The 14,665-nt window shown below is 43.5% G+C and overlaps 1 protein-coding gene across 10 annotated transcripts in view; it reads right to left on the reverse strand.

The window, feature by feature from the left end:
* LOC129821325 (plakophilin-4-like) overlaps nt 1-14,665 on the reverse strand; it is a 129,492-nt gene that overhangs the window by 91,374 nt on the left and 23,453 nt on the right. For 9 of the 10 annotated variants that reach the window (XM_055878891.1, XM_055878883.1, XM_055878892.1 and 6 more), the window contains exon 2: nt 2,139-2,278. In XM_055878891.1, the coding sequence (XP_055734866.1) occupies nt 2,139-2,273 (135 nt within the window). In that variant the 5' untranslated portion in view covers nt 2,274-2,278. Of the gene's footprint in view, nt 1-1,166; nt 1,471-2,138; nt 2,279-14,665 lie in introns of those variants that run through there. The other variant, XM_055878889.1, reaches the window with a different exon arrangement.

The raw sequence follows: 14,665 nt of genomic DNA on the forward strand, positions 1-14,665 counted from the left end.
TGAAAGCATACAGCAACGTCCTCCTCTTTTCCTGCTTTTCATTATTGCAGGGGATTATTCTACCCTTCAGCCATGTACAACATCCCCTAGTAGAGGGCTACACGGAGTCAGCCAACTTTCCCCATACACATCACGAGTAGGAGTACCCTTCTCTTCGCGCACATTTTCCATTTACTAACTTAAAAATGGTAGCCTAAGCTTTCGCTTTGAGAAAAAGGCTCACATTTCCCTGTCCGGGTCCACTGTGTCTAACTAAAAACAGAGTGATCGCAGATGTATGCAGAGAGACGTTTTCTAAGTTTAATTTCATAGAATGACTGTGTTATTGTCTTAAGCCCACAATACCACGCTCCGGTGCTTATTACATATTCACAGGGATAACATTAGCAATAATGTGGCAGAGAAGGCATTCAAAGACTCGGGCTCTCTCATTATTGCTGAATTCACAGAAAAGGGGAAGTTGACTGGCTGAGTAACATTCTTTGGCTTCCCTCCAGTCTCCAGTTCCATTCCACTCTAGATGGAACCCCTTCAGCTAAATACATTTTTTGCACAATGGTAAATATGAGAGAGAAAGAGAGCGTGTAAAGTTAATTTGAAAAACTTGAGGTTGTAAGGAGAAAAGAAACCTCCTAAAGTCTGAGGGAGAGGAGTGTGAAAGATCAGAGTAAAAAGAGTAGGCTGTAATAAGCTGAACTGGTGGCTGTAATAAGCTGAAATGATGGCTGTAATAAACTGAAATGGTGGCTGTAATAAACTGAAATGGTGGCTGTAATAAGCAATTATGAAGGTGTCACAGCGATGGCGAGTCAGAGCACTAAAAAGAGGGAGCAGTAAAGCCGGGCAGTGTCCCATATAGTCAAAAGTAGTGCAATACTTAAGCAATAGGGTGCCATTTGAGATGCAACCCCAGTAATAACTAGCACTTCCAGTCTGACAGCCCAAAACCCCTCATATTAACACCAAACACTCTCTGGTTCATTAGCAGTCAGGAGCAGACGAGGCACCACTGCAAATTAACAGCAAACGCAATCAAAGAAATCTTGACCAGCCTGTCCTTGTTTGGGCATTGGGCAGAGTGGGGTGAAGAAGTACAGGTAGAGAAACAAGGTTTTAAGGTTTTAAGAGAAAAAAAAGGGGGGTGGGGTTCTTGCATATGGACTCACCATGCAAGGAGTCATCATAAGCTTGTCCACAGGTGCCGGCTAACATGTTTACAGCAGGCAGGATCCCTCGAAGTCTGCTTCCCCACAATCACAGGAAAGACTCGTGCACAACCAGGTAAATAACTACTACCCCAGCAACGACTGTGACATCCTTGAGGCACAAGCCTTCCTCCCACCTTCCCTTCATCGTTCGTCAACTCCAGTCTCTCCAACTACCTTTAAAAACTCTGAGGATGGCTTAACTTACTCTCCCCAATCCCAAACAAGAATTCATTTAAAGGCATGTCTCACCCCTCTCTTTCTCACTCTCTCTCTCCCGACTGACTTACTGCCTGCCTGCCCTGACTGACGCCAAGGAGGAGCGGCAGAACAGAGGAGCACTAAGGGGGAAGGAAGTGACATCAACAGGTGCTCTCCAATAGAACCTGCCTTCCTGTTGACTTGGGTAAACAACGGGAGTGTGGAACGTTGCCATGGATGGAGCGAGGGGTGTGAGTCAGAGCGTGTCCTTATACAGACGGCTCATCGCTCTGTTCTTACTACATGGATCTCTCGATTGTGAACGCACTGCACGGCCGGGCACAACTTAATCACCATTTCCAACCTACCGTCAGCTAGGACCACCTGTCAAAGGTCAGAGCATTTCTCTCTGTGTCTCCAAAAAAGTAAATACAGCCTCTCATCGCAAAGAAAGCCAGGTGAAAATGTCAACGTAAAAACCACAACCTCTTGAGAAGGCATTTTCTACAGTAAAATCGGGGCCAAGCCCTTCAGTAGCTTAACGAGATAGTAACAGTGTTCATATAATGTGGTTGTGGAAGAGTGCAGAGATATAAAGCACAGCGAGTCTATCTTCGAGCAGCGATACAATGAGAGCTGTAACAGAGGTTAGTGTAACTGAATGATTCAGGTGGGACAAAAAGGTATTTGGGCAGTGAAACAGTAAGATATGCGCTACGGAGCTTCCTGTACCTGCTCTTTGACGGAGGCCAGGATGTTGTTGGCGGTGCTGTCGGCCTCCATGCTCCGGTTGGCGAGTTGGGCTCCCTCTCTGACGGTCAGCAGAAGCCCCTCCTCCGTCGCTGGGCTCTGCTCAGGAGCTGGCATTCCTCCTGCAGACAGACAGACACTTTGGTCACCCAATACATTCCTCTGATGTATACATGTGGACGTGTGTTTTAAGTTGCGTACACATGACCCAACCAATGGCATCCCCACACCATCGGCACAGTAGACAGAGGCAATAATGCACACAAGCTTGTACAGAACCCACGATATATTCTCTCTCTCCCTCTCAAAACAGCAGACTAATACACATACTTAAAATCACAACTACCCATGCCAGCTGGAGCAAACCAAAGACAGTCAGTCAGAGACACTGAGTCAATTCCATATGGCCCTGAGGCAACAAACAACTTCAGTGATGACTGTATACAGACTCGTAAAAAACACAAATTCCAAAACACACTAAATATTCAAGTCCAAAAAGGAAACGTGACTTTCTCGCAATTCCAAGAAAGCCGACAATTCCTAGAGCGTACAGCGGCACAAGAGGAAAATGCACGTCAGCGGGCGTAGGGAGGAGACGCTTTGTTCTTCTTCTTCTTCCCTCACTTCTGGGCGTCAGGAGTGAAATGTAAAAGCAGTTATGGCCTCATGACAGGCCAAGCACCAGAGGACTGCATGGGGAGGCAGTTTCTGATCCATTTTTATGTGAAGTAGCCCTTTAAGCAGCTGAGCCGTAGCCGGGCTGAGGGCTCACAGGGCTGCCGCATTGGTGTCAGGCTGAGATAAGACAACAGGCTGAGGTATAATGAGGGGGTGCCATTGGGGAAACAGGGATGTCACAGGGACTTTTACTGCTTCTTCAATCCTCCACTGCTGCTGTCATCTGGTCTGAAAGCTAAAGTCGATCCAGTCCCAGTGAACCCAAATCACACCCTATATAGTGCAATAGATAGTGAAGTGCCCTATATAGTACACTAAAGTGCTCCACGGGCTCTGATCAAAAGTAGTATACTAAATAGGGAATAGGGTGTCATTTGGGATGCTGATAGCGTCTGAGGTAATGGTAAGTTTATTTCTTAATTTCTTTATTATTTCTTCGGATTGTGTGCAATTTTTTTTATTGCTCGGTATTACTACACTGTTGGAGCTAGACACACACGCCTTTCACTGCACCTGCGATAAGATCTGTAAAATCCGTGTACGCAACCAATAAAACTTTGATTTGATTTTGAGTCCGTCTCAAATCTCCTCTACGCCAAATCGCAGTCTGGATATTGGCTACAGGGGAGAGTCATTAAACCATGTCCTTATTTACACCGCCAAGAGCTCCAACCCTCCCAGCATAACTCAATAAGACCTCCATGGAACTGTCTCTTTTTATATGCCTTATTCATTATGGCAGCCGGCTGGTGATTGGTGAATTCGTTCTGCTGACATGTTATGCCAACAATGCCATGCATTATTGAGGCTACGGAGTACAGTACTGCACTGGATGTGCATACACACCACAACCCCCAGTACAGGAATCATTTAACGCAGGCTGCCAGCCAGCCAACAGAAGGCGCACCTTTGGGCTGTTTACAGTAGACATAGGCTCTGATGGGAAACTCCTGTCCGGGGACAACTAGCCAGTCTGGGAGGTCCCCGAGATAGTCGGACGGTATCTGAACCCGTGGTGTTCTGGGTATTTCAAGGTCGAAGCAGATCGGATCACATGTGGGTTATTGGGTGGCAGACAGGGGGTATTACAAGCATGCTGGTAGTAGGGTCATAGCCTTTACACCTCACAATATATACACATATACTGTAATGTAGCAGGGAGGAACAAAATAGTTTTTTCCTAGTTGTTATACAGAGTTACTGTTTTGTCTCAAGGAGTCTCTTGCCTTTGGTTCCCATAACATGGAGCAGAGACAGGAATCTAGAGCAGCACAGTTCCAAACTGAGTGTTCTCTTCCTTGCCAAGTCAAGATGGTTACAAAAACAAGAGCAAAAAAAAAAAAGTAGTCAGGGCTCACTAAGTTTCTGTTGATACTCTTTATATGCACAGTACTCTGAAACGATTCAAAAAGAAAGCTGTTCAGCAGGCATATCCCAGTCATTGAGAAAAACAAGTCTGCTTTTGTCACAAAGTATGGAATGGCCTCTTCATGGAGCCCCCTGGATAGTATGACATTATAGTATTACATTTTTTACAGACACGTCCGCCTAAATAAAAAAAGGAAAATTGTGATTCGTATATTAGCTTACTGAAATTCCCCATCCTATCTGGGACAGGACTACTTAACCCCTCTCAGCTCAGGGTTCTCCTTAACTAAGATCAGGCTCCAGAGTGTGTGTTAGACATACCACAACTCTGCTGCACACTACTACTACCACCACCTGGAGGTTAGAGCAGCGCTGCTGCCCCGGAAAGTTCTTCAGGATTACCTCCTTTGTTGTCCTTCAAAATGAGAAAAAAAGAAAAAAGGCTTGAGGCTTGTGAGGCTGGAGGCTTTATGAGGCTGGAGGCTTGTGAAAAGCTCCCATGCTTCAGGTCTCTGTAGGGTTGTTTAGCATCTGGTAATTTCAAAGTAAAGCTAGAGGCTGCCTGCCAAGTAACCAAGATGCAAAGGGAGTCAAACGCAATCAGCGCTGCTTTAAAGACCGTAATTAGGATAATGCCTCCAGGACACTACCAGGACTTCACAGGATCCAAGTTAAGTCACTCAGAACAAAAAGATGGGCCCATGTCATTATGAACCTGGTCATTTCCTCTGGCTATGCCCAAAACAAACACAGTCAATAAGACAGACCGACACAGACAGACTACTAGAACTTCCAGCGGGACTTCAGTGTCAATAGTTAGAGAGGATTATTGCACCTTGTGTGAGACACAAAACACACCATCACAACATTGAAATCTGTCTGGAGTAAGTAGCTTTCCCTAGATGACATCCCCCCCCACTGCACAGGCAGAAAACACAGGCACACACACACAGAGCGAGAGAAACAACTGACCCATAGTCAGGTTTTCTATTTCTTCTGGCCAAAACACTGGGCTAATCTGACCTCTCCCCACCATCTACTGGGCACAGGATATAAACTAGAGCTGGAAGTGCAGGCAAGGGTCAAGGAATCAGCAAAACAACGAGCATCTGTAAAACGTTATTAACCAACTACCAACTGGCTGCTCGGCTAAGCAGCCTTGACAAGTCAAATCCAAATCCTATTTCCGAATCATTAAAATCCACGACATCTCCAGCTCTGCCAAGAAACCGCTTCGCATGACCCCACCCGGACTCCCGCCAACGCCAACCAGGTCACATGGTCTAGTAGTCCAGTCAGTGACCTCATATTCCAGTCACTCTTCCAAGCAATCGAGCAGCAGAATTGTCTGTACCGCAGCAGGGAACGATCAATGTGGTGGGAAGGGGTTCAAGTGAAAAAAGGTTGAGAAAGTAGTCTAGCAGATCAGTGGAGAAGATGTAATGGTCTAGGCTAGGGTTTAATATTTTCACAGGATTTTATAAAATGTTCCATACCATGAATAAAATCACTTTCCTCCCGGGTAACCCGGTATTTCCCGCCAAAACCGGAAGTATCATTCAAAAGCACATACAGTGCAATTGGAAAGTTGGGAACCCTTGAATTTTTTCCACAGTTACGATACAGCTTTATTCTAAAATTGATTAAATCGTTTCCCCCCCCTCAATCTACACACAATACCCAATACTGAAAAACAGGTTTAGAATTTTTTTGCAAATGTATTAAAACTAAAAACAGAAATATGTTATTTACATAAGTATTCAGACCCTTGGCTATGAGACTCGAAATACAGCTCAGGTGCATCGTGTTTCCCTTGATCATCCTTGAGATGTTTCTACAACTTCATTGGTTAATGAATTAATTAGTTAATTATGTTGACTGGACATTATTTGGAAAGGTGCACACACCTATCTATATAAAGGTCCCACAGTTGACAATGCATGTCAGAGCAAAAACCAAGCCATGAGGTCTAAGGAATTGTCCGTAGAGCTCCGAGACAGGATTGTGTCAAGGCACAGATCTGGGAAATGGTACCAAAAACTGACTGCAGCATTGAAGGTCCCCAAGAACACAGTGGCCTCCAACATTCTTCAATGGAAGAAGTTTGGAACCACCAAGACTATTCCTCTAGAGCTGGCTGCCTGGACAAATTGAGCAATCAGAGGAGAATGGCTTTGGTGAGGTGACCAAGAATCTGACGGTCACTCTGACAGAGCTCCTCTGTGGAGATGGGAGAACCTTGAAGAAGGACAACCAACTCTGCAGCACTCCAACAATCAGGCCTTTATGGTAGAGTGACCAGACGGGAAGCCTATCCTCAATAAAAATAGCACGATAGCCCGCTTGGAGTTTGCCAAAAGTCACCTGAAAGACTTTCAGACCATGAGAAACAAGATTCTCTGGTCTGATGAAACTAAGGTTGAACTCTTTGCCCTGAATTCTAATTGACACATCAGGAGGAAACCTGGCACCATCCCTACGGTGAAGCACGGGAGGCAGCATCATGCTGTGGGGATGTTTTCCAGCAGCAGCTACTGGGAGACTAGTCAGGATTGAGGGAAAGATGAACAGAGCAAAGTACAGAGAGATCCTTGATGAAAGCCTGCTCCAGAGCGCTCAGGACCTGAGACTGGGGCGAGGGTTCACCTTCCAACAGGACAACGACCCTAAGCACAGTCAAGACAATGCAGGAGTGGCTTCGGGACAAATCTCTGAATTTCCTAGAGTGACCCAGCTAGAGCCCAGACTTGAACCCGATAGAACATCTCTGGATAGAACTGAAAATAGCTGTGCAGTGACACTCCCCATCCAACCTGACATAGCTTGAGAGGATCTGCAGAGAGGAATGGGAGAAACTCCACAAATACAGGTGTGCCAAGCTAGTAGCATCATACCAAAGAAGACTCAAGGCTGTAATCACTGCCAAAGGTGCTTCAACAAAGTACTGAGTAAAGGGTCTGAATACCTTTCTAAATGTGTTTTTCAGTTTTACATTTTTAATACATTTGCAAAAACCTGTTTTTGCTATGTCATTATGGTGTATTGTGTGTAGATTGGGGGGGGGGGGGGGATGATTTAATACATTTTAGAATAAGGCTGTAACGTAACAAAATGTGGTATAACCAAGGGGTTTTTCCAGATGTACTGTGAATACAGTGTCTTGCAAAAGTATTCACCACCCTTGGCATTTTTCCTATTTCGTTGCACTACAACCTGTAATTTAAATGGATTTTTATTCATATTTCATGTAATGGACATACACAAAATTGTACAAATTGGTGAAGTGAAAAAATAAACTTGTTTCAAAAAATATAAAGAAATTTAAAACGGCAAAGTGGTGCGTGCATATGTGTTTAACCACTTTGCTATGAAGCCCCTAAATAATATCTGAAGCAACCAATTACCGTCAGAAGTCACATAATTAGTTAAAAAAGTCCATCTGTGTGTAATCTAAATGTCTCATGATCTCTAGATAGATAACGCACACGCCTGTTCTGAAAGGCCCCAGAGTTTGCAACACCACTAAGCAAGGCGCAAGCAAGCGGCATCATGAAGACCAAGGAGCTCTCCAAACAGTTGTGGAGAAGTACAGATCGGGGTTGGATTATTTAAAAAAATATCTGAACCATTGAACATCCCACGGAGAACCATTAAATCCATTATTAAAAAATGGAAAGAATATGGCACCACAACAAACCTGGCAAGAGAGGGCCGCCCACCAAAACTCACGGACCAGGCAAGGAGGGCATTAATCAGAGAGGCAACAAAGAGACCAAATATAACCCTGAAGGAGCTGCAATGTGCCACAACGGAGATTGGAGTATCTGTCCATAGGACCACTTCAAGCCGTACACTTTACAGAGCTGGGCTTTACGGAAGTGTGGCCAGAAAAAAGCCATTGCTTAAAAAGAATAAGCAAACACGTTTGGTGTTCACCAAAAGGCATGTGGGAGACTCCCCAAACATATGGAAGAAGGTACTCTGGTCAGATTAGACAAGAATTTTGCTTTTTGGCCAAGAAGGAAAACGCTATGTCTGGTGCAAACTCAACACCTCTCATCACCCCAAGAACACCATCCCCACAGTGATGCATAGTGGTGGCAACAGACTGGGACGGAGGTTCACCTTCCAGCAGGACAATGACCCTAAGCATACTGCTAAAGCAACACTCGAGTTTTCAAGGGGAAACATTTAAATATCTTGGAATGGCCTAGTCAAAGCCCAGACCTCAATCCAATTGAGATCCTGTGGTATAGGGCCTCCCGGGTGGCGCAGTGGTCTAGGGCACTGCATCGCAGTGCTAACTGCGCCACCAGAGTCTCTGGGTTCGCGCCCAGGCTCTGTCGCAGCCGGCCGCGACCGGGAGGTCTGTGGGGCGACGCACAATTGGCATAGCGTCGTCCGGGGTAGGGAGGGTTTGGCCGGTAGGGATATCCTTGTCTCATCGCGCTCCAGTGACTCCTGTGGCGGGCCGGGCACAGTGCGCGCCAGCCAAGGGGGCCAGGTACACGGTGTTTCCTCCGACACATTGGTGCGGCTGGCTTCCGGGTTGGAGGCGCGCTGTGTTAAGAAGCAGTACGGCTGGTTGGGTTGTGCTTCGGAGGACGCATGGCTTTCGACCTTCGTCTCTCCCGAGCCCGTATGGGAGTTGTAGCGATGAGACAAGGTAGTAATTACTAGCGATTGGATACCACGAAAATTGGGGAGAAAATGGGATAAAAAAAAATAAAATAAAAATAAAAAAGAGATCCTGTGGTATGACTTAAATATTGCTGTACACCTGTGGAACCCATCCAACTTGAAGGATCTGGAGCAGTTTTGCCTTGAAGAATGGGCAAAAGTCCCAGTGGCTAGATGTGCCAAGCTTAGAGACATACCCCAAGATAATTGCAGCTTTAATTGCTGCAAAAGGTGGCTCTACAAAGTATTGACTTTGAGGGGGCGAAGAGTTATGCACGCTCAAGTTCCGTTTTTTTGTCTAATTTCTTGTTTGTTTCACCCCTAAAAATGTTTGCATCTTCAAAGTGGTAGGCATGTTGTGTAAATCAAATGATACAAACGCCCCCCAAAAAATCTATTTTAATTCCAGGTTGTAAGGCAACAAAATAGGAAAATGGCCAAGGGGGTGAATACTCTCGCAAGCCACTGTAGGCCTGTGTGGATTTGATTAGAAAATTCAAGCCTGATACAACCTGAGCCTGATCACAAGTATCAGTCACAAGTATAGGCGAGCGAATTTGGTTTACATTTATCATAATATTTCCCCTAATGCTTCAGTCCTTCCTCGCTTTCAAAAGTGAAATGAAGTAAAATGTCATTGTACTCCTCTTCATCATTTTAATGACATGCTTGAATAATATAGGACTATAATGAGATGCACAAGGCTTTCACTTCTTTTCATGAGGATTGAATGGTTATGGGTCTGAATAAATAACTGCTATAGCCTTCTTTCAAACTACCCGCGAGTTCATTTGGCTGCCGTATTTAACATTCAGCAAACAGGAGCTTGGGTCCCTCTTCGAATAGTCTATTGGTATAAGAAATATTTAAACAATTATGTCCAGCAAGCTATTCTAGTCTAGATTTTCCTGCATGGGAGTAGAAGAGCTAAGGAGCGTTTTTAAAGGAGAGGCCAGCGGAGCACAGGTGTGTGCATTTTGCGCAAGAGACAGCGGCTGTAAGTTAGAAGCTTATTATGCATAACCCATCATTAAATTAGCTACAATACAAAGGCCAATACTGCATTGAATGTATTACCTGAAAGAGGTAAGCTAGGACATCTATATATAGGCCTATATATCAATCTTGAAGATCTATTTTGGATGCAATTTGAATGGAATTGGAGAGGACGACTGCGAAACTGTTCGCTCGTGCACATATTTAAAGCAATGATATAGGAGTGTTTTAAATCTCTGCAGCTGCAATAAATAACATCTTTACAATAAAAAAAATAAGGTGACCCCCAAAAGCCAGATGGAAATGTGTAAATTAAACGTGCATCCGTTCTTTATATCACAATAGCATAGGCTATGCTAAAGGTCTACCTGTCCCACTAGAATCAAATAAAGCGTTACCATGAGATGAAAGGCCTACATACTGAGATGGGCTGTCGGGCCCCACCTTGAGCGTTGACGATTCATCATGCAGTGACCAGAGTGACAGCCGTAGAAAATCCAGATTTACATATTGCATTTCATTTAACAGTTCCATTTCTCGTCATGCTATTCATATAAATAATTTATTATAATTGACCGCTTTTACAGTTATTTATCCTGGGAAAAAGGGAGTGGTTTTGGACGGTAAATCTCAGTAACCGGGTTCCCGCCATTCAACCCCGGTCTAGACATCAATGGGTGACTTATAAATCCTCTGCATGATACCTTATCTGGCTGCAGAAGCCTCTTTAAAAGAGATTCTCCAGTGATTTTGTAAACTTTTTAGCCAGTAGTTCTGAAAGTAGCACTCACAACCCAAAAGTGATCCCCTAAAATTGCGTACTACGTCACATATGTGCATATATGTGCACCACATTGCTCGCTCTCGCTCTCTGCTGTGTGCATCTTGCTGTCACTCAAATGGTGAAGGAATGAAGCTCATTGGGTACAACTCAAATTGTTAGGGCCCTGGCCCACGTGGGGGAAAATGAAAGGAAAATAGCGCAGCAGTTAACAGAAAAACTGTAAATCTGTTTATAGATTTTGCATGTATGAACTACACATCTGGCCCAAAGCGGGAGGTTTCAAAAAGTCTTAGTGGCCAAAGTTCTGGGAACATGTCTTTCAAAAAGGCACAATGAAGACGTTTTTAGATCAATATCAAATCATTTCTGGGTAACAATTAAGTACCTTAATGTAATAGATATCCATTAAAATGGACAAACTGCTATTAAGCAATAAACTATTTCTCAAGCAAGACTTTTGCTAGGACTGTCTGAGAAAAAAAATGTTTTAAAGTGTTAGTTTTATCAGCTGTTGTACAATATGATATAAAACACAGGAAAATCACGTTTGACTGCACCTTCAAAAAGAAATCCACAGTAGAGACAAATTACTTCATCACTTTTCAGTTTCTCATGACAACTGACCTGTGGCCCCCTGCCACGCATGGCAACTTCCCCAGGGAGCAGAGAAAAGAAAATCGAACAGATTGTTAGACAGACACATTCCTTCATCTCCCATTTCCCAATCTACAAACAGTAGACAACCCTTCTGGTCACGAGACTGAATGCAACGTGGCTTAGGGTAATAATACCCATTATAGCATCAGTCAACACGAGGGAAGAGAAGAACTGTGGAGAAGGCTTCATAAGGCTGATTGACACCCAAATTAACCAAGTCACAAGTGTTGAACAAAAAAAACGTGGAAGGGAAAACCAGAGCTCAGATATAATTATACATTAGCCTGAACTTCAGAGGCAGGCAGTCTCAGCAGAGCAGCAGTTCAGATGCTGATTGCTCGGTCCTCAAACATAAAGCCTGGGAAATCGAACTGCTCAAATAGAGTTGTGAGCGGACTCGAGCTAGCTACTCACAGAATTTGGAATGAAAGCCTACCACAACGTGGCGCTCCCCTTACTTTGACTACGATATTAGGTAAGGGATTTTTACTTTTACCACATTTTAGATATACACAAGTATTAATTAAATATATGCTGTATTTAATCATTGGACCAGCAACCCTCGTACAGGTCTACTTCAGCCACATGGCAAAAACTTAAGCTGATAGTACAATATGCAGAAGGCCTAATAAATGGGTTATACTGGTCCAAGTATAACATTCCATTAAAACTCTTGGCCCCCCAATCATTGGTTCCTCTGGACTTCTTAAGCCGGCATGAGGGCGGAAAACAAAGGGCATAATTAACTCCACTAGAATACTACTGATCGATGCCTTGGCCATGTAAAATAAAGAGCTTGTAGGGAACCAGACCTCCATAACACAGCACAAAGTAGCCATGGCAATGTCCCCAAACACCTACAATGCTTAATTGCCTCTTTCAAATAGCATATTGACTTGGCTAAATAAAAGTGATATGTGGTCTCTGGCTGCCTTTTCAGACTTCACTAAGCGTGGTCGATACCATATTTCAGCGCTGATAAACAAACACCCAAAAATAACAGACATGAATTATAATTCTACGTCGGGCCAAATAAAACATTTATCAAGACTTCAGCAAGAATGCAACATATTTCTTACCAAGTAGTTGTCTGCGACATATTCTGAAAGCCCCAGCCAAAACTATTACAGAGACAAAACAGATATGCTTAGACTGCTGACTAGAGTCAAAACTAACTACAGTAGCTGATGTAATATGGTTTTAAAGCATGTGATATACACAAACAAGTTAAAGGGAGCCTCACATACTTTACAACATGGCCTAGGCCCTAGAGCACCCACACACACCCACCCACCCCCCGAGAAACAATTTCATGTCACACAATTTTCTTCTCCCAGTACAATGACATGAATTCGACTGAGATTAACCTCACCTCAAAGATTTGAGAGGGCAAAAAGAGGCCTTCTATGTACACACACACCTCCTTTTGCCCTTCTCTTGAAATATATACATATACAGTTGAGGTCGGAAGTTTACATACACTTCAGGTTGGAGTCAATAAAACTCATTTTTCAACCACGCCACACATTTCTTGTTAACAAAATATAGTTTTGGCAAGTTGGTAAGGACATCTACTTTGTGCATGACACAAGTCATCTTTCCAACAATTGTTTACAGACAGTGAAATAATCTATCACAATTCCAGTGGGTCAGAGGTTTACATACACTAAGTTGACTGTGCCTTTAAGCAGCCTGGAACATTACAGAAAATTATGTCACAGCTTTAGAAGCTTCTGATAGGCTAATTGACATAATTTGGGTCAATTGGAGGTGTACCTGTGGATGTATTTCAAAGCCTACTTTCAAACTCAGTGCCGCTTTGCTTGACATCAATGGAAAATCAAAAGAAATCAGCCAAGACCTCAGAAAAGAAATTGTAGACCTCCACAAGTCTGGTTCATCATTGGGAGAAATTTCCAAACGCCTGAAGGTACCACATTCATCTGTACAAACAATAGTACGCAAGTATAAACACAATGGGACCACGCAGCCGTCATACCGCTCAGGAAGGATATGCGAAAAGCGCAAATCAATCCCAGAACAACAGCAAAGGACCTTGTGAAGATGCTGGAGGAAACAGGTACAAAAGTATCTATATCCACAGTAAAACGAGTCCTATATCGACATAACCTGAAAGGCCGCTCAGCAAGGAAGAAGCCACTGCTCCAAAACCACCATTAAAAAAAAGCCAAACTACGGATTGCAACTGGGGACGAAGATTGTACTTTTTGGAGAAATGTTCTCTGGTCTGATGAAACAAAAATAGAACTGTTTGATCATAATGACCATCGTTATGTTTGGAGGAAAAGAGGGAGGCCGAAGAACACCATCCCAACCGTGAAGCTCGGGAGTGGCAGCATCATGTTGTGGGGGTGCTTTGCTGCAGGAGGGACTGGTGCACTTCACAAAATAGATGGGATCATGAGGGAGGAAAATTATGTGGATATATTGAAGCAACATCAAGACATCAGTCAGGAAGTTAAAGCATGGTCGCAAATGGATCTTCCAAATTAACAATGACCCCAAGCATACTTCCAAAGATGTGGCAAAATGGCTTAAAACCTGTTATGGCTGCAGGCTGAATATTGAAAAAACTGGAAAATGTGTGCACATTTTCAAACGGCCTCCTAAGAAACTTTTTATTTTCCAATATGCATATATTTACTACTGTTGGATAGATAACAGTCTGTAGTTTCTAAAAAGGTTTGAATTGTTTCTCTAAGTCGAACAGAAATATTTTTACAGCCATTTTCCCAGCCGAATTGAGTTTTCCAAAATGCGATGTGTTTCTTTAAGACCTTCTCTATAAAAGGCCCTTTGACTTAGGACCATAGGGACACGTCACAGGCGTTCGTCAGACTGTAATGCGGAAGTGAGAATTGAAAGGAGTCGAATATCTCGTCCATGGACTGAATAACACACCTTCTTGTGAGACCTGCGCAGTTAAAAAAAAAATCCGGGCGCGAAGGATAATTTGTTCTCGGCTTCTGGAACAAGGTAGATAACGTTGAATATGATGCCTGACTACGATATTATTTGATACATGTCACAAAATCATCCTAAAGTATGTTTTTTCAATATACTTTAATTATATTATTGCAATTTATTCTGGACTTTAGATGTGAAACGACGGAAGAATTTTTTGAAGAAACGCTTTCTAGCGCCGCAATGCTATCGTGCCTGCTAACCAAAGAGGGAAATAATTCGTTCTGGAACCCAACTAAAGACTCTACTGGACATTGGACCCCGTTACAACATTCTGATGGAATATCAAGAAAGATAAGACCCAATTTGGGATGCTTTTTCATATATATGTCGAACTGTTGAATGCTAACTCTGCTAACTG

The sequence above is a fragment of the Salvelinus fontinalis genome, chromosome 23, assembly GCF_029448725.1.
Source record: "Salvelinus fontinalis isolate EN_2023a chromosome 23, ASM2944872v1, whole genome shotgun sequence".
Taxonomy (NCBI): Eukaryota; Metazoa; Chordata; class Actinopteri; order Salmoniformes; family Salmonidae; genus Salvelinus; species Salvelinus fontinalis.